Genomic DNA, 18,643 nt, shown 5'->3' on the forward strand with positions numbered 1-18,643 from the left:
TCGAGGACCAGCTTTACCATCAAAAGCTCCATGGTCCAAAGCTGCTCACCTCTCTCCTCTAGACCCCAGATTTCCCAGGAGCAGGGTGGAATAGATTTAGTGACTTTCAAATCTTTCTTGGCTATAGCATCCTTGGTGCAAATAGAATCTGACTGAGAAACTCAGCAGATAAGAGAAGCATAAGCCAAGCTGCTCCAAAGAAAGGGGGGATAGGGTATTGGGAGCCCCAAACCAGCTCACCCATACCCTGCTACATTTAGCACAGGGTGAAAACCAATTGCCCAGGTAAGGCCCGCCCATCTCTGGAATTCCATGATTCCACTCTAGTGTTACCGTGTATAGTAACCCTGTGTGCCCCTGCGTGGTGTGGGGAGAGGAGGGAAAAGAACATACAGCAGCCTCTGCTGTCAGCGGGCCACAATGACATGGAGGACACAAGCACAATCACACACACACACACATTTATATAAACACACGCACTGACTTGAGTGTGCGTTAGTGGGCAAGGTTTGGTATGACATTGGTCCTGGTTGAGACATAGGTAGAGCATTTAAGCTCATGCATGACCTTCATGCATGATCCACATGCATGACCTTCTCTTCTCTTCCCAAAAGTCCTATGAGTTTGGTAAAAGGTGGATTATCATTTCCGGATGCTATATGAGGAAGTCAAGGCTTTGGGTGCAAAGATATTTAGCCAAAGTTATATGGCAACTAAATGGTAAAGCTGGACCTAGACCTTCTTTCTTGGTCCTGAGTATTTATTCTCCCACACCAAAGGACAGCTGATATGAATACTTGGAATTCTGGGGTCCAAAGTAAGCATGACTATACACACAAAAATCAACAGAGAAGCTTCCCTGGTTGAGACCTGGCTGGCACATGGTCTGTCATTAGCAAGGCCCACGCCACTTCATATACCTGTGGACACATGTGTCTTCCTTCATGGGTTCCAGGACTGCATCAACCCCCAGTACCAACCCGGGACCCCACCAAGGCTGAGTCAGTACTCACTTGCTGGTGAGATGGAGCTTGGGAGAGAGCCCGTTCTCTCCAAAAATGGTGATGAAGACATTGGCGTCTGTTCCTGCACCACGAACATCCCCCGTGGCTGTGACCACCTCGTACACTGGAGGAAGAAAGGAGAAGTTGGGGGCAGGCTCAGAAGAGAACCCTGAATCCTACTTGGGCTCGGAGAAGCCTGGTTCCTGCTAACTCCACCAGGGATACCCAGCACAGAGGGCTCTCGGAACACTTGCTGCAATCCCCGAGACTCTAAGCCAGGGTCAGACCCACATCAAATCCTGCCATGAAACCACAGTCTCCCACTTGATGCTGCATGCTAATTTTAGGCGAGGAACCTGCAGGCAAAGGGACAAGCCCCGGTCACACACTACACAATGGCAACACCAGAGCCCAGCCCCAGGCTCCCAACACCCATCTGTGATCTTTCCAAGACAGTACATGGATGCCCTCCTAGCCTAGATCTTCTTCAGAGCCTGCCCCTATTTCTCATCTTCCTCTCTGCCCTCTATACAAGGCTGCATCGCAGTCCTCACTTCCTGGGACCCCCTGGGCATTGCCATGGCGATCACAGGCTAACCCATCCTAGGGATGGGGGAAGCAGAATTGCCAGTGAGTCCCTTTAGGCAGAGGCACTGATGTCGCCTCTCTTTGTGCCACTGAAGCTTGTTCTCTTTGCTGTTGATGTGGTTTCTTTTGATGTTCCTGGTTCTGATGAAAATCCCCATGATGGGGAGAAAGGAAGCAGTACATTTGTGTGACCCCCTGTCTTTTGTGATAACCAAAGCCTTCACTCTTCACAGTCTACACCACAGGGATTTCTGATCTGCAAACGGCTCCTAGACCCCTCCTGAGATAACTCCAGGACCTGAAGTATTGCCCGTATGGTTTGCACTTATGCAAGGATGTTTTCAAACTGAGTCAATAGGAAAATGAGGAGCACAGTGGAAATTCTAGAACCACACCTCATGAGAGATGACGTAAAGGCCTCGAGTTGCCTGGTTTAGAGAAATGAGCACAGCCCAAAATAAATAAATAAGTAAAAATAAGCAAATAAAAATTTCAAAAACATAAAAAATTAAGGCCATCATGAAGATGAAAAGGCAAGCCACAGACTAGAAGATATTTGGAATCCACACACGGGCATGCCACCATAATACCTTGTTTTTATCATAATTTGCTTTATTGTGCTTTACAGATATTTTCTTCCTTACAAATGGAAGCTTTGTGGCAACCCTGCATCAAGCAAGTCTGTTGGCACCATTTTCCCAACAGCATTTGCTCACTCTCATCTCTGCATCACATTTTGGTAATTCTCAAAATATTTCAAATGTTTTTCATTATTATTATATTTGTTACGATAATCTATGATCAGTAATCTCTGATGTTACTATTGCAAAAAAATAATGACTTGCCAAAGACTCAGTTGATGGCTAGCAATTTTTTTTTAGCAAAATGTATTTCTAAACTAAGGTATGTGCACTTTTTTTAGACATAACGTTATTGTACACTTAACAGACTATATAGTGGTAAACGTAACTTATAGGCACTGGGAAACCATTAACCTGGTTTGACTTGTTTTACTGTGATATTTGCTTCATTGCTGGGCTCTGAAATCAAATCCACTATATCTCTGAAGTCTACCTGTAGCCAACAAAGAACAGATGTTCAGAAGATGTAAAGAATTACACAAATTAATAAGAAAAAGAAAGACCACACGATTGTTCTAATGGGCAACAGTTCATTTTAAAAGTAAACATACACTTACCATAAGACCCAGAAATTCAACTTTTAGATATTCACCCAAGAGAAATAAGAACATGTCCATACAAAGACCTGCATACATATGTTCACAGCAACTATATGCATGATAACCCTAAACTAGAAACAACCTAAATGCATCAAGAAGTGAATGGATTTTTTTTAAATGTGGTATGTCTCTACAGTGAAAACTTACTCTGTGATAGCAATAAAAAGGAATGAACAACTGACATGCAATGCTGAAGAATCTCAAGCACATAATGCTGAGCAAAAGAAATCAGACAAACATTACTACACAGTAAGTAATGACAGTTATGTGAACTCTAATCTGTTCTAACAGAAAGCAGACCTTGGTTGTCTAGGGTTGAAGTTAGGGGGAATTCCCTGGGAAGGGGTACATGGAACTTTTGTAGGATAATTTAAATACCCTGTATATGAATGTTGCAAGAGGTTACAGGGATGTATACATTTGTCAATATGCATCAAACAACACACGTAAAGTATATTCATTTTATTGTTAATTACGTCCCAATCAAGTTGAACATGGAACAACAGACTGGTTCCAAATAGGAAAAGGAATACATCAAGGCTGTATATTGTCACCCTGCTTATTTAACTTAAATGCAGAGTACATCATGAGAAATGCTGGGCTGGAGGAAGTACAAGCTGGAATCAAGATTGCCAGGAGAAATATCAATAACCTCAGACATGCAGATGACACCACCTTTATGGCAGAAAGTGAAGAGGAACTAAAAAGCCTCTTGATGAAAGTGAAAGAGGAGAGTGAAAAAGTTGGTTTAAAGCTCAACATTCAGAAAACTAAGATCATGGCATCTGGTCCCATCACTTCATGACAAATAGATGGGGAAACAGTGGCTGACTTTATTTTTCTGGGCTCCAAAATCACTGCAGATAATGATTGAAGCCATGAAATTAAAAGACGCTTACTCCTTGAAAGGAAATTTATGACCAATCTAGACAGCATATTAAAAAGCAGAGACATTACTTTGCCAACAAAGGTCCGTCTGGTCAAGGCTATAGTTTTTCCAATGGTCATGTATGGATGTGAGAGTTGGACTCTAAAGAAAGCTGAGCACCAAAGAATTGATGCTTTTGAACTGTGGTGTTGGAGAAGACTCTTGAGAGTCCCTTGGACTGCAAGGAGATCCAGCCAGTCCATCTTAAAGGAGATCGGTCCTGGGTGTTCACTGGAGGGACTGATGTTGAAGCTGAAACTCCAGTACTTTGGTCACCTGATGTGAAGAGCTGACTCATTTGAAAAGACTCTGATGCTGGGAAAGATTGAGGGCAGGAGGAGAAGGGGATGACAGGGGATGAGATGGTTGGATGGCATCACTGACTCGATGGACCTGGGTTTGGGTGAACTCTGGGAGTTGGTGATGGACAGGGAGGCCTGGTGTGCTGCCGTTCGTGGGATCACAAAGAGTCAGACACGACTAAGCGACCAAACTGAACTGAACTGAACAAGTTGAAAAATGGACAAAATACTTAAATAGGCATGTCATAAATGAGGATATCCAAATGGAAAAAGACTCAATGTCATTATTCATAAGAGAACTGCAAATTAAAATACAATGAGACACTACCATATATGCACCAGAATGCCTGAAATTAAAAGGATGGACAAATACTCAGTATTTTCAAGAAGTAGAGCCATTGGCACTCTCATCATTACTGGTGGTGGTGGTAGTTTAGTCACTAAGTTTTGTCCAACTCTTGCAACCCCATGGACTAGAGCCCGCCAGGCTCCTCTGTCCATGGGATTTTCCAGGCAAGAATACTGGAGTGGGCTGCCCTTTCAGCATATCTTCCTGACCCAGAAATCGAAACTGGGTCTACTGCATTGCAGGCAATCTCCTGCATTGTAAGTGATTCTTTACCACTAGGCCACCAGGGAAGCCCCATACATTGCTCGTGAGAATGTAAATTGGTACAAGCCCTGGTAACTAAACATAAGCCCACCTTATGACTCAGTGATTCTACTTTCAGTTATAAATCCAAGAGAAATGAGTGCATGTGTTCATCTAAAGATATGTACAAGATCTGTAGCATCTTTATCCATAATAACTGAAATAACGCCAAAGTCCATCAACAATAGAATGGTTAAACAAAGGGTGATATATTTATAAAATGCAATAATACACAAATAATAAAAACGAACAAACTATGTAACAAGTCACAAATAGGTAAATCTCTTGGATATAATGTTGAGTGAAATAGAAGTTAGACACACAAAAATGTGTTATATAATTCCATTTCTTTGAAGTTCAAGAGCAAGAAACTTAAGTATGGAGATAGAATTAGGAGGGCTATTACCTCTGAGAAGGAGAGTGAAGGAACTTTCTGGAGGTTAGAAATGTTCCATGTCCTGTTCTGAATGGTGGTTACACAAGCATGCACATTTGTAAAAATTCAACATGCTATACCTTTATGAGTTTTGTGCTATATATATAGAATATATATATAATATTCTATGTGTGTGTGTGTGTGCTCAGCCATGTCCAACTCTTTGCGACCCTAGGGACTATAGCTTGCCAGGCTCCTCTGTCCATGGGATTTCCAGGCAAAGAATACTGGATTAGGTTGCCATTTCCTTCTCCAGGGAATCTTCCTGACCCAGGGATTGAACCCACGTCTCCTGAGGCTCCCGCATTGGCAAGCAGATTCTTTACCATTGACACTGAGCTATCTGGGAAGCCCATATGTATGTGTGTGTTTCCTCAATTTAAAAATTTTAATTTAAAAGTTCTTCAAACAGCTGAAGAACTGTCTTAGAGAAGACAAATATCTCATGGAAGACACAAAATTCTGTTTGGTCCGGAGGGAGGATCCCAAACAGTAAAATCCCCTGATCAGCACAAAGAAGAACTGTCAACAGCAACAAGGCTTCTCCTAGCACAGAGCATGAGAAATGGAAGGTGCTCAATAAATAATTACACAGATGAATGAATGGAAAGAAAAATTAATGAATAAAACAATCAATGAAATGAATGTGGACTATGAAATAAATTGACCAGTATGTAATCTCAATTCTACCATCACTGCCTCTATGATTTCAAGCAAATTTCTTACTGAGCTTCATTTTCCTCATCGCTGAAGTAGAGATAATTTCTTCTCTGAAGGATGATTATAAGGACTAAGCCAAATAAAACAATCTTCAACTTTCATACTCGTTGACCTGGCCTATTTCCACTTTTGGGAATTTATCTTACAGATACTCCCTCAGTTGGATGAAAGATATGCATTCCATGAGTGATAAACTGTTATCATCATCACATCACCACCATCATCATCTCCATTGTTGTCATCATCGACATCAATATCGTCTTCAACATGACTACCATCGTCTTCATTAACAACATCCCCAAGAAGGCCACCTTGGGAAATTGTGTTCCCACAGATGCTGGGCAGCCCCCTGTCTGAGACACAGGAGAGACAAAGGGCCCAGGGCTGAAAGCGTGGGCAAGACGGCCTCTGAGGTCTCTTTGAAACCCAGATTCTGGAGGAGTCACTCTCTTATCCTCGTGGGCCCTAGGTCGGTCAGGGGGTAGACCAGTGCACCAGGCTCAGCCTGTACCCTCAGAGCATCAAGAGAGCTGCTCTGCTTCCTCTGGCTGTTGGTGAATTTCAGGGTAGCCTGGAGGTGACCCGAGGAACAGAGAGGGAAACCTAGCCTTTCTCCTCCTCCTTATTCTTCTTCCCCATCACACTCAGCAAGATTCTCCGCATAATGGAGGAACCCAGTGCTCAAAGGGCGTAGGTGACACATTGTTCTAAAGCTGAGAGGGTAACCGTGACAGTGCGGGCAAAGCTCAGAATGTGCCTATGGTCAGAACCATCCACATTTATCATCCCGTCCTGTGGCTGACTGCAGAGTCAGTGGGTCCGTGTCTCTTAGGAATGTCACCGGGGCCCTCACCTTGGCCTGCTCTTCTCCAGCTATTTTTAGCTCAGTCAAGATGGGGCAGTACAAGGGCAAGGACCAGCCAAACCAGCAAGATTCAAATCCCAACTCTGCTACTTAATAGATGTGTGATCTTAGGCATGTTATTTAGCTTCATTGTGCCTCACTTGATGCATCTGAAAAAGAAGGTTTTGAGAATCCAACCCAGATCCTTGGGTTGTTGTGAAGATGAAACCAATCCAGGTGAGTAAAGTGTTCAGCATGGTGCCTGATGTTTTAAATCCATGATTCTGTTGAACAGCATCCTGACCGGAAGTGGGGACTTGTCTTGGGAATGGTTGAAGCTCTTGTCCTTCCTGCCTGTGACCTTGCTGAAATCATTTCAGTTCTCGGAGCCTCTGTCGTTACCCTGAGACTAATCACACCTGCCTGGACTGTGCTCAGGGATCGCGAGGATTAAAAGTGAGAATGGGAGTGAAAACGCTTTGAGAAGGATAAACAGAAGAGGGAAGACAGTCACACTGAGGCAGGCAGAGCCCATGAACAGAAGCGGACACTGTGGCAGCTATGAAAGGTTCTCGAATGTTCTCACCAGCAGTTGTGCTGGCCAGGGTGAATCACCCCAAAGCTAAGAGTACTTACCAAGAGTGCTGCCCTAACACCTAGCCTCAATGCTTCTCCCCGCCACTGGACAGTCAGAGCTTGGACCACACGTCCTGAGAAAAGACTGCAATGCTTCACTCATTCTAGGCTCCTCTTCCCTCCCCACAACCCCCGCCTCCACCCCAGGAGATGCCTGGGACACGGAGCCGGGAAAGGGGCCCCAGGAGAGCCACAGCCTTCATGGTGCCACGGTGGTGACCTCCTTCTCTAAGCTTGGGTCTGCGCTGAGAGTGGGGTGAGGAGTCAGAAAAAATAAAGGAGGGTCCACCAGCACAGAGGTCAGGTTTGGCTGGGGAACAAGCTCTACAGATGTGGTATAATCAAGGAACTCCCAGCAGATGGGGATTAAGGAGTAGCGAAGCCCATGGCAGGCACAAAACATGCATTCAATACTTCTTTGGTGAATGAATGGGTGAATCTGGTGCTTACAGGGGGTAGTGAGTCAGTTTAGAGGAAGCACTGAGAATTTAATGTCTTCAGGGACCCGGTAGGCAACACTGATGCGTGAAACCCAGATGGCACAATGGTAAAAAAAAAAAAATCTGCTTGCCAATGGAGGAGATGCAAGAGAGGTGGGTTAGATCCCTTGGTCAGGAATATCTCCCAGAAAAGGAAATGGAACCCACTCCAACATTCTTGCCTAGAACATTCCATGGACAGAGGAACCTGGCAAGCTACAGTCCATGGGGTTGCAAAAAATCAGACACGCCTGAGCGAACACACACACACACGAGTGATAAAGTCCACTGCATAGAGGCGTTCACAGTCAAACATTTTTTTAAATTGTAAAAGCAAAGCAAAACAAAAAAACACCAAAGCAAACAAAAGCCCCCTTTAAGCCAAAACTGGCTCCTGGGTCCCTAGTTCACCCCTTCTCTGGTTTACTTGACGTGAAGGTACAGTATTTCCAAGCAGCTGCCACGCACCCCAGAGGAAAGTAAGGTTAAAGGCTAGGGCCCTGGGTCCAAAGCACCAACTGCCCTCCCCGAGGACTACAGCATCGCCTAGCAAAGCCCCAGGGCCACCTCTCCATCGGCCACAGCGGGCAGCAGCCCCAGGCCCCTGCTGAGCATGTGATGAGCACCCAGGTCTCCTTCCACAGTTCCTTCACAGCCTCAGGCGGCTGATCCTCGGAGAGCAGGCTGGAGCGTGGCTCCCTCAAGGCCCAGGAGCTGGAAAGGGTGGGCGCTTCTGTTCTTGTCTGTTCTGGGCCACTGCGACCCTCTGACCCTCAGTACAGTGGGGCCCTCGTGTACCCCCAAGAGGATGCAGTACAGACCCAACAGGATAGTCCACGGGAAAGGGGTCAAATCGGAACCTTACACTCCTCTCTCGAAGTGAGGGATAGGATCGGATGGGCCCCTCTGCCCCTGCCTGGGCCCCCCACCCCACAGCCAGGACCCGGCAGACCTCTGGCCTTGTAGTACTCGTGTTCCAGCTCCTCCTCGTCGTCTCCTGAGGCGTAGTTCAGCAGCTCCTGCTCATACAGGGCTAGAAAGTCAACGTCTTTCTTTCTCCTTTTTTTCTTCTGGGGCATCATTGTGCCGGCTGCCCCTTCCTGGCCCTTCCTGGCTCAGCGTGCCCACTCCCCGGCCCCTCCTGGGACCCCCCTCTCCTTGTGCTCCTGCGCGCGTGTGTACGTTCAGGTGGATCAAAGCCCACACATGTCCAGAGCCCTCCCGCTACTTTCTCCTCGCTGGCCCCTGAGCAGGATCTCGGGGCTTTATCCCAGCCCTTCCTGCCCCCAGCCCCTGTCTCTGGCTCCCTCTCCTCCTCCACCTCCTTTGTACCTGCCGTGGGTTCTCCTTGAGCCTCATGACTTATTCACGGGGACCGAGGACAGGCTGTCCTCCTTACCCCTCCTCTCCCTGCCCGCCCCCCTCTCTTCCTTTCATGGAGAATCAGGTGACATGAGCCTTTGGCATCTGTTTCCTACCTGGCCTCACAGCAGGGCCCCCCCTCACCCCAGGGACAGGTGGGGCCTCCGCCCTAAAGATGCCCCAGCCTCACAGCCTCGAGGGCTGTGAAAAGATGCCCCCAGGACCTGGGACCTTCCTGAGGCACCCAGGGCCCCAAATAAGCTGGGCCCCCAGATTCAGAGGACTCAGTTTCTCTCTATTATTTATGACCTCTGCTCACCTTACGAGGCAGGCAAGGTTCTAACTGGGTCCTTCTCAACCTCTCCGCTTCCATCTCCCTGAGACTCTGCAAGAGGCCATTCAGCCAGGAGAGAGCTGCTGCTCTGACGAACACTCAGACCACCCACAAGGTGCTTCCTGAGTCCTGACTTCCTACAGCTGAAGCCAAGGATGCTGGGGAAGACCACAGAGTCCTAGGTGACCCCACTGCGCCCCAACAGGCCAGCAAAGTTAACCAGCATCTGTTCTAACAAGAGCTTTCCATTTGCCCATATCGCCCTCTGCGCTTTGCAGTGAAACAGTAGAAACCCTGAGCACCCACCCAGATGCCCGCCCCACTCAGCCCTTACCTTCCCTGCAGCCCCATGTGGGGATTCTGAGTCAGCTCAAGAGGACCAGAGGCCCCTCCCCACCCTTGGTCAGCAAGAAAATTTTCCTTAAGGGCCACTAGACTCCTCTTCCTTGCTGATTTTATTAAGATTTTATTAAGATTTCTTACAGCCTGAATTGTAAAGTGTCTACGTAAATCCTGAAATGCTAGAAGTTTTCAGTCCACTGGGAACTTCCATCCCTTTCTCTGGCTGTGTGAGGTCATCAGATAAAACTGAGGTCATCAGACAAAACTGGTCTCCCTACCACCTCCTGGCTGTGCGGCTTGGACAAGCTGGTCTCCCCATCTGTAAAAAGGGGAGCATGTCTCATTAAAATCTATCGAACACTTGGGGAAAGTGCTCACTCAGCAGAAGCCTCTGGAACACAGTAGAAGCTTAATAAACATTCATGACTCAGGAATTCTCTCTTATTTTGCATGGCAGGAATGGGGGTGGGGAGTGGGGGTTTCAGTAATGCTTCGTTATCATCTCAGATTGTCCCAGAAACTCTCCTTCAGGTCCCGTATGCAAGGACGAACCCCAGTGTCCTCCTTCCTCTGTGGGTCCCGGCCCACAGTAACACATCAGAGACACTAAACGAACAGATGAAACAGCCGGTTTCCTGAAGACCGTCCTGCAAGGCCCTGTCTACTTGATGCCCCTCCCCTGCCCCTCCCAGCCTTGAGCTCTGTGGGGGCAGGGTTCGTGCCCCCTTGCTCACTGTTGGGCTCCCAGTACCTATAAGATGCCTGGCACACTACCGGCTTTGGTACCCGCCTGCTCGCTGAATGAATGGATGTTCAGTGCATGAACGGACAAACAGCAGGCAGATCTACAAAGCAGCTATGAGGAAAACCGAACAGGCTGAAAAGAAAACACACTTTACATGACATATTGGTAAAGTGGGTGTTCCAGAACCAATACCGTTCTGAGAGCACGTTTGGCCTGGAGAAGAGGACATTTTGAGGTTCTACAAATGTGAGTGATGGTCTAGACTAAGGCTGAAAGGGCGGTCTTACAACTGCAGGTGGTGATTAAAGGCAGGTTTCAACTCAATCCAGAAAGAAGGATGGGACGCTGAGTGCGGCCTGGGGCGACAGTGTCACAGAGATGTGAGGGCAGGCTGGCATTGCTCGTCTACCGACAGCAGGGGGCACTCCAGGAGCCTTGGGGGTTTGGACTGGCAGACTCTCAGTCCAGTAGCTGCAACGTTCTGTGACACGGAGTGGCAGGTGCCTGTGGGTGTGGAGGAGCCACGCCAGGCCACCCAGCTAGGTTTAACAGGCTTCCAGCCCAGGGGCGCTCAGCCCCCACGGCACACTGGAGTCACCTGGAGAGTTTTTAAAGGCTGCTCCCGGTTGTCCCAGAGCCCCTGATTTACTCAGCCTGGAGCAGAGCTTGGGCAGTCGAGTCCTCACCCGGGAGGGTGACGCAGGACATCCGACAGCAGTCAGCACACACATCCCTAACCAGACCCTGGGACGGCTTTGTGCTTTGGAGCCACCCAAGTGGCTCAAGGGGACTTTCCAGGGGGTCCAGTGGTTAAGACTCTGGGCGTCCAATGCAAAGGATACAGGTTCCATTCCTAGTTGGGGAACTAAGATCCCACATGTGCTGGTGTGGTCAAAAGTAAATAAATAAATGCTTGTTTCCCTGGTGGCTCAGCTGGTAAAGAATCCGCCTGCAATGTGGGAGGCCTGGGTTCGATCCCTGGGTCGGGAAGATCCCCTGGAGGAGGGCATGGCAACCCACTCCAGTATTCTTGCCTGGAGAATCCCCGTGGACAGAGGAGGCTGGTGGGCTACAGTTCATGGGATTCCAAAGAGTTGGACACGACTGATCAATTAAGCACGCACACACACACCCAAGTGGCTCACGTGGTAAATAATCCACCTGCCAAGCAAGAGACGCAGGTTTGATCCCTGGGTGGGGAAGATCCCCTAGAGAAGGAAATAGCAACCCATTCCAGTATTAATGCCTGGAAAATCCCATGGACAGAGGAGCCTAGTGGGCTACAGTCTATGGGGTTGCAAAAGAGTCAGACACAACTTAGCGACTGAACAACACGTCCATACCACAGAGAGGCATCTCTGGCCCTAAACATTATCACTCAAGAAAGATCAACTTTTCTTCCACCTTAGTTCTGCTGTAGGACGGCCCTAGAGTCACCTCAAAATCTGAATGAGAAAGAGGAGTGGAGTTTAAGTGTAGGTGACGCACGCCCCCTGCTGGCACTGTGTGGTTTGACCTCTGTTGTTAATTTCATATTGGGTTCTTTAGGTCTTTGGGACCTTAAAGATTACTGGGAAATTACTAGGGAAATATCATTTTGCATGAGGATCCATTCAGAGAAAAAAAAATGAAACCAAGTGTTCATTTTGCCTGAGGGCCCATTCAAGAAAAAATAAATTTTTATTGGAATTTTTTTCAAAAAACTGAAATTAAATATTTTTAGAGCATCCCATGTCCCTAGAACATAATGACTAAGGGAGCAGAATCTGAAACAATACCAAGTGTTGACGGGAGTGTGAAGCACCTGGAATTCTCACGCTGCTGGTGGCAGTGTGAAATGATACCATCCCTTTGCAAAAGAGTTTGATACTTTCTTGTAAAAACACTTCCCACACAACCCAAAATTTCCACTTATGGATATCTACCTAAGAGAAGTGAAAATATATGTCCAAACAAGCTGCATTTGAACATTCAAAGAAGCTTTATTGATAATAATTAGAAACAACTCAGATGCCCATTGACTGGCCAAGACTATTCAGCCATTAAAATAAAGGAAGACGAGGTGATACATGTTGCAATACGGATGAGTCTCGAAAGCATTATTCAGAGTGAAAGAAACCAGTCAGAATAAACTACTTGCTGTCTGATCATTTGCACTCAACCTTCTAGAAGTGGTGAAACTAGCCCACTGGTTGTAGGGGGCAGGCATGAGGGGAAGGCATTGACTGGAATCGAGGATGAGGGGGCAGTGTTTGGCTTCAGACTCCACTGTGTCTCTCACCGGCCAGCCTTGTCTGCTGTCTTCCACTATGAAAGCTTATGTGGTGCAGTTTTGGCTACTGACTCAACGCCAGGCCCTTTGGTGGGAGGACCTGCACGTGATTGATGGAAAAAGTACTCAGGGCATGATGTGCAGACCCCCCTTCCATCCCAGGCAGAACCAGGGTCAGTGCCAACCACCTCCTCCAACCTAGGCTTAGCATGAGGCCCTGAACATGGTCTTGTACATCCGCACTCTAATTCAGAAAGCTGACACGCAGGGCAGACAGGGTGATTGTTGGGACTTCTGATTAAAGTGTGTGCTAGTCACTCAGTCGTGCCCGACTCTTTGAGACCCCATGGACTGCAGCCCACCAGTCTCCTCTGTCCATGGGATTTTCCAGGCAAGGATACTGGAGTGGTTGCCATTTCCTTCTCCATCTGAATAAAGTAGGTGCCTGTTTATCCCATTGACCCCTGGCATGTGTGCACAAATGATGCTTGCACACACATGCTCTCACACACATGCAAAATGATCTCTTTGCTCCAGGCGCCTCCCCTTTCAAGTATATCCCCCTGCTGGCTGAATCAATTCTAAAACTTGTCTTTGGTCAGGTCACTGTCCAGTTCAAAAACCTCAGTTACATCTGAGTGCCGCCAAATTTAATCAGCCAGGATGCGGGACTGCAAGCAATAGAAACCAACACTGGCTAGTTTAAGTTGAAAAAAATTGATGTGAAAGTAAAAGGGGGTGGAGGAGTTTCGGGATTTTCCAGAGGGCTAAGACCCATGCTTAGAGGCCGCACCCTGGAAGGATGCCTGAGGTCATGTGGCGGGGTAAGGACCCCACTGGCACTGATGCTGGGCCAGAATGGACGCTGCCATCTTGTGCCAATTCAGAGTCTGGGGCTTGTGCATCTGATGGGCTGAGCCTAAGTGTGTGCCCACACCTTGCTGGATAGGAGGCTGGGAAAATGAGGATTTGGCGTTTTCAACTCTTACACTGGGAGCTGTGCTCTCCTCAAACTTTGGAAGGGCATTCGGATGTGGGGTTGCCAAAAGAATAACAAATGTCCCTGGCATTAATGGGATTGGAGCTCCTAGAGCTGACGGTGGAGGTCCTCTGTAATCTGACCCAACCTCCCTCTCAGGAAACCCGCGTTACAGTTAAACTTAAGTTCTGTTTTCTAACATGCCTGGTGCTCTCCTTGTGAAAGCCCTCGGCCACTCTGACACAGGCTGAAGTCTGCATCTCGATACCAGTCCGCTCTTGCCACACAGCAACCACAAAAATCTCAGTGGCACGAGCATTTTATCTCACATGTCTGTGGCTCAACTGGGGTAACATCTACACTGGTCTCAACTTCAGCTCTGCATTCAGCTACAGGACCGGCTGAACGTAGTTAGGACAGGCCTACCCTATATGGGTCCAGCTGCCCAGGGAACTCTCTTCTCACGGCCATGATCGAAGGGCAGAGGGGCCACCCTGACAAGGCAAATACACTTGAGGCCTTTACTTGCATCGCATCTGCTAACATCTTTGGCCAAACAAAACAATGCATATGTCTGAGCCCAGTGTCCAGGGCTATAAAGTTACATAACAAAGTGTGTGGACACAGTGTGGGCTGAGAATGAGGGCAAAAACTCAATCTTGCCCAATGCCTTCTCTCTTCCACCAGACACAGATCCTTCCCAGGAGGTCCTGTGTATCCTCAGTGCCTATCCAGAGTTGCTTGAACACGACTCAAGCAACAGTGAGTGAATGAGTTTTATAAGTGTGTGTTGAGGGTGCAGAGCATACACAATTGCAAGAAGAGGAGTGCTCCTTCTGGCAGCCCTGGCCCCTCCCATGGCCCCCTACCCACCACGTGTCCCTGATTTCTCATTCAGGGTACCAGCTGGTCTGGTGTCTCTGAAGAAGGAATTCATAGGGCCTGGACTCTATCTCAGGCCTGTCTGTGCTGATCGTGCGCGGCCACCTCTCCAGTGGACTCTGAACTCTGCGCTTAGCACCTGAAGAAATGACAATGGAAGGATAAGACCCCTCTCTGGGCAGGGGAATCTTGAAGAACAGACACTAATCACCCCTGCCTCTGGACACTATCTATCAGAATGTAAGCACAGGCTTATCAGTTATTAACTATTTGGAATGTAACTGCAGGCTTATTGATTATTGACTGTTTGAACACATAACACGTGAATGATGGGGTTATTGTAGTTGTATTTACCCTTCCTTTGTTTATGTAAGTCTCAAGGGAATTGGGGTAGTGGGTTTAGACACGTACGCATGGGGTATAAAAGATTTTCACAAATGCTGGTCGGGGTCCTTGGCTAAGAGGAGACTCTGCCTTGGGCCCGCCGGTGTAATAAACTGCACTCCACTATCTGCATTGTCCTTCTGAGTGAGTTTGTTTCCCGGAAAGCGTGGCTATAACATCTCAGAATGAACCACCTCCTATTCTGGGAGCAGGGCGGGTGATGGAGTGATATGAGATCGGTGGTTTTCCTGCTTCACTGAAATGTTCCTGCAGATGTTTTAGGCAAACCCTGTCCCCACTCCTGCTCTCTGCCCCCATTCCCCACATCCACACTGCTCAGATCAGCCCGAGGGATTTTACTTACGAATGAATCAGGTCATGTCACACCCAATCTTAATCCCTCCTTCAGGCCTGCAGACTCTCTCCTCCTCACCCCATCCCCAAGTCCACCTCCCCTCCCCATTCTCCAGCCAAGGTGGCTCCAACCCACACCATTTCCACCCACTCTTCTTCCTGACCTGATCAAAAAGCTCATACACACCCATTGTCAAGGGCAAAACCCCTTAGAGCACATCTCTGTATCCTGTTGCTTTTGGATGGAATAGGGTAGGATTTTTTGGTATCCATTCAGCCACTCTACGTCTCTCTATTGAAGCATTTAGTCCATTTATATTTAAAGTAATTATTGAGAGAGATGTTTTTATTGCTATTTTGTTCATTGTTTTAGGGTTGTTTTTATAGCTTTCCCTTTCTTCTCATTTTGTTCTCTTCTCTTGGAATCTGATGACTACGTTTACTGTTATGTTTATATTCCTTTCTTTTTTTGTGTATCTATTTTAGGTTTTTGGTTTGTGGTTACCATGGTCTGTGGTTCATATATAACAACATAGATAGGTAGATAGATAGATAGAAGAATAGATAATAGAAATAGATACACATCATATATATTAATATACAGTTATTTTAAGTTACTGAGTTCTTTAGTTGTAACACATTCTAACAACCCTACTATTACACTCCCTTCCATGTTTAATTATTTTGATGTTATATTTTATAATTTTGGTTTTGCATATCCCTTAACTACTTATTGTGGATATAGATTATCCTATTATTTTTGTTTTTAGATCATTTTACTTGCTTTATAAGGGATTGATTTACTATCTATACTGTTTGTTTGCTTTCACCAATGAGACCAATGGAATTTTTTAATTTTTTATATTTCTTTATATTTTATATTTTTAATTTATATATATTTAATTTAAATTTAATTTAATTTAATTATATTTTATATTTTATAATTCTTTATATTTCTTTATATTCTTTCATAACTTTTATATTTCTTGTAGTCTTTTCTTTTCTGCTTAAAAAAGCCCCTTCAACATCTCTTATGACACCGTGGTAAAGAATCCACCTGCCCACCCGGGAGATGCAAGAGATGTGGGTTCAATCCCTGGGTTGGGAAGATTCCCTGGAGTCTTGTCTTTCCAGGTTAGAATACTCCTGTATTCTTGCCTGGAAAATTCCATGGACAGAGGATCCCGGTGGGTTACAGTCCATGGAGTCACAGAGCTGGACATAATTGAGCATGCATGAACATGGTTTAACATTTCTTGCAAAGCTGGCTTAGTGGTACCGAACTCTTAAGCTTTTGTTGATCTGTAGAAATCTCTCTCTCCTCCAAAACTAAATGAAAGCCTTGCTAGGTAGACTATTCTTGGTTGTAGAGTTTTTTCCTTTCACTGCTTTACTATATTATGCTACTTATTTGGGGGTGTAATGTTTCTGTTGAAAAGTGAGTGTTATGGGGTTTCCTTTGTACATAATTAATTGTTTTTCTCTTGCTGCTTTTAAGATTCCCTCTTTAATTTTTGCCATTTTAATTATAATGTATCTTGATGTGGACCCCTTTAGATTCTTCTTGTTTAGGACTCTCTGTACTTCCTGAAACTGAATGTATGTTCCCTTTCACAGCGTATGGAAGTGTTATTTCTTCCAGTTATCTGTCACTTGCTCTCATCTCCTTCTGGAACCCCTATAAAGTCAGCATGCTTGATGTTATCTCATAGGTCTCTTAAACTACCTTCACGTTTTTAAAAATTCTTTTTCTTTTTCCTGTTCAGTATGAATGATTTCCACTGCTCTGTCTTCCAGTTCACTGATCCACTCCTCTATATCATCTAATGTACTTCTGATTCCTTCTAGTATATTTTTATTCCAGTTATTATATTCTTCAGCTCTGTTTGGTTCTTCTTTATATTTTCTAATTCTGTTAAAGTTTTCACGGCTTACCCATTTTTCTCCCAAGTTCATTGAGCATTTCTAGTTTTTACTTGAAACTCTTTATCAGATATGTGGAGATAGCAGATTATCTCCACTTTGCTACATTATTCTGTGGTTTTACCTTATTAGTTTATTGGGAACACATCCCTCGGTCCCTTCACTTTGCCTAATTCTCTGTGCTTATTTCTACATATTAAACAGGTCAGCTATGTTTCCCAATCTTGGAGAAGTAGCTTTCTGTAGGAGACGGCCTCTGCGCCTCAGCACCACGCTCCCCTCTAGTCACCAGAGCTAGATGCTGTAGGGATGCCCCCCATGTGTGCTGGGTAGGCCCTTCTTTGTGGTGGGATCAACTACCATGGGCATGCTGGTTGGCTTGTCTGGACTCTGGCAGCCAGTTGACTGCAAGGATCTGCCTTGCATGGTGGTGACCAGCCTGCTGATGGGCAGGGCCAGGTCCTAGGGCAGTTAGCTGCGTGACTCAGTGAGATCTTGGGGTTGTTGCCAGCCCCCAGTGGATGGGGCCTTGTCCTGCTGGTGGGTAAGCTCCCAGCACTTACCCAAGCCGGGTAGAGCACTCCAAAATGGTGCTTGCAAGTGCCAGTGTTTTTGCAGTAGGACAAACTCACAACAATGGTTGTTGCCATCATCTCAATCTCGAGGGGAAGTCCAAGTGGCCTCCTGCCTCTCTAGGAGGCTCTTTAAGCTCAGCAAGTGGGTCTGCTCCAGGGTCTTTTCAAATTACTGCCTCTGTGCTGAGACTCAAATCATATAAGATTTTATGTGCACCTTTTAAGAATGGAGTCTCTGTTTTCTACAGTCCTCTGGCTCTCCCCTAGGCCAGCCCCACTGGCCTTCAAAGTCAGACATTCTGAGGGCTTGTTTTCCCAATTTAGGGTTGAATTGGGGAGCCCAGTGTGGGACTTGAACCCCTCACAACTTCGGGAGAACCTCAGCAATTGTGATTATCACCCCTCCATTTGTGGGTCACCTATCCAGAGATGTGGGTCTTGACTATACTCATCTCTGCCCTCGCACCCATGTCATTGCTCCTTCTTATAGTTTCAGAAAATCTTTTCTGCTAGTCTTCAGGTTGTACTCATAGATAGTTGCTCTGTAAATAGTCGTAATTTTGGTGTACCCGGGTGGAGGGAGCTCAAGGTCTTCCTACTTGCCACCTGGCCACATATCTCAGGAATTTTTTTCAATGTTAATCTGACCATGTCCTCCTCCT

At 46.4% G+C, this 18,643-nt stretch overlaps 1 protein-coding gene across 2 annotated transcripts in view; it reads right to left on the reverse strand.

Annotated features, from left to right (window-relative positions):
• LOXHD1 (lipoxygenase homology PLAT domains 1) overlaps window positions 1–8,911 on the reverse strand; it is a 192,001-nt gene extending 183,090 nt beyond the window's left edge. For both annotated transcript variants that reach the window (XM_061130885.1, XM_061130884.1), the window contains exons 1-2: window positions 8,782–8,911; window positions 1,014–1,128 (exon numbers count right to left, since the gene is read on the reverse strand). In XM_061130885.1, the coding sequence (XP_060986868.1) occupies window positions 1,014–1,128; window positions 8,782–8,911 (245 nt within the window). The remainder of the gene's footprint in view (window positions 1–1,013; window positions 1,129–8,781) is intronic.
• Window positions 8,912–18,643: the final 9,732 nt, after the last annotated feature.

The sequence above is a fragment of the Dama dama genome, chromosome 27 (genome assembly GCF_033118175.1).
Source record: "Dama dama isolate Ldn47 chromosome 27, ASM3311817v1, whole genome shotgun sequence".
NCBI lineage: Eukaryota > Metazoa > Chordata > Mammalia > Artiodactyla > Cervidae > Dama > Dama dama.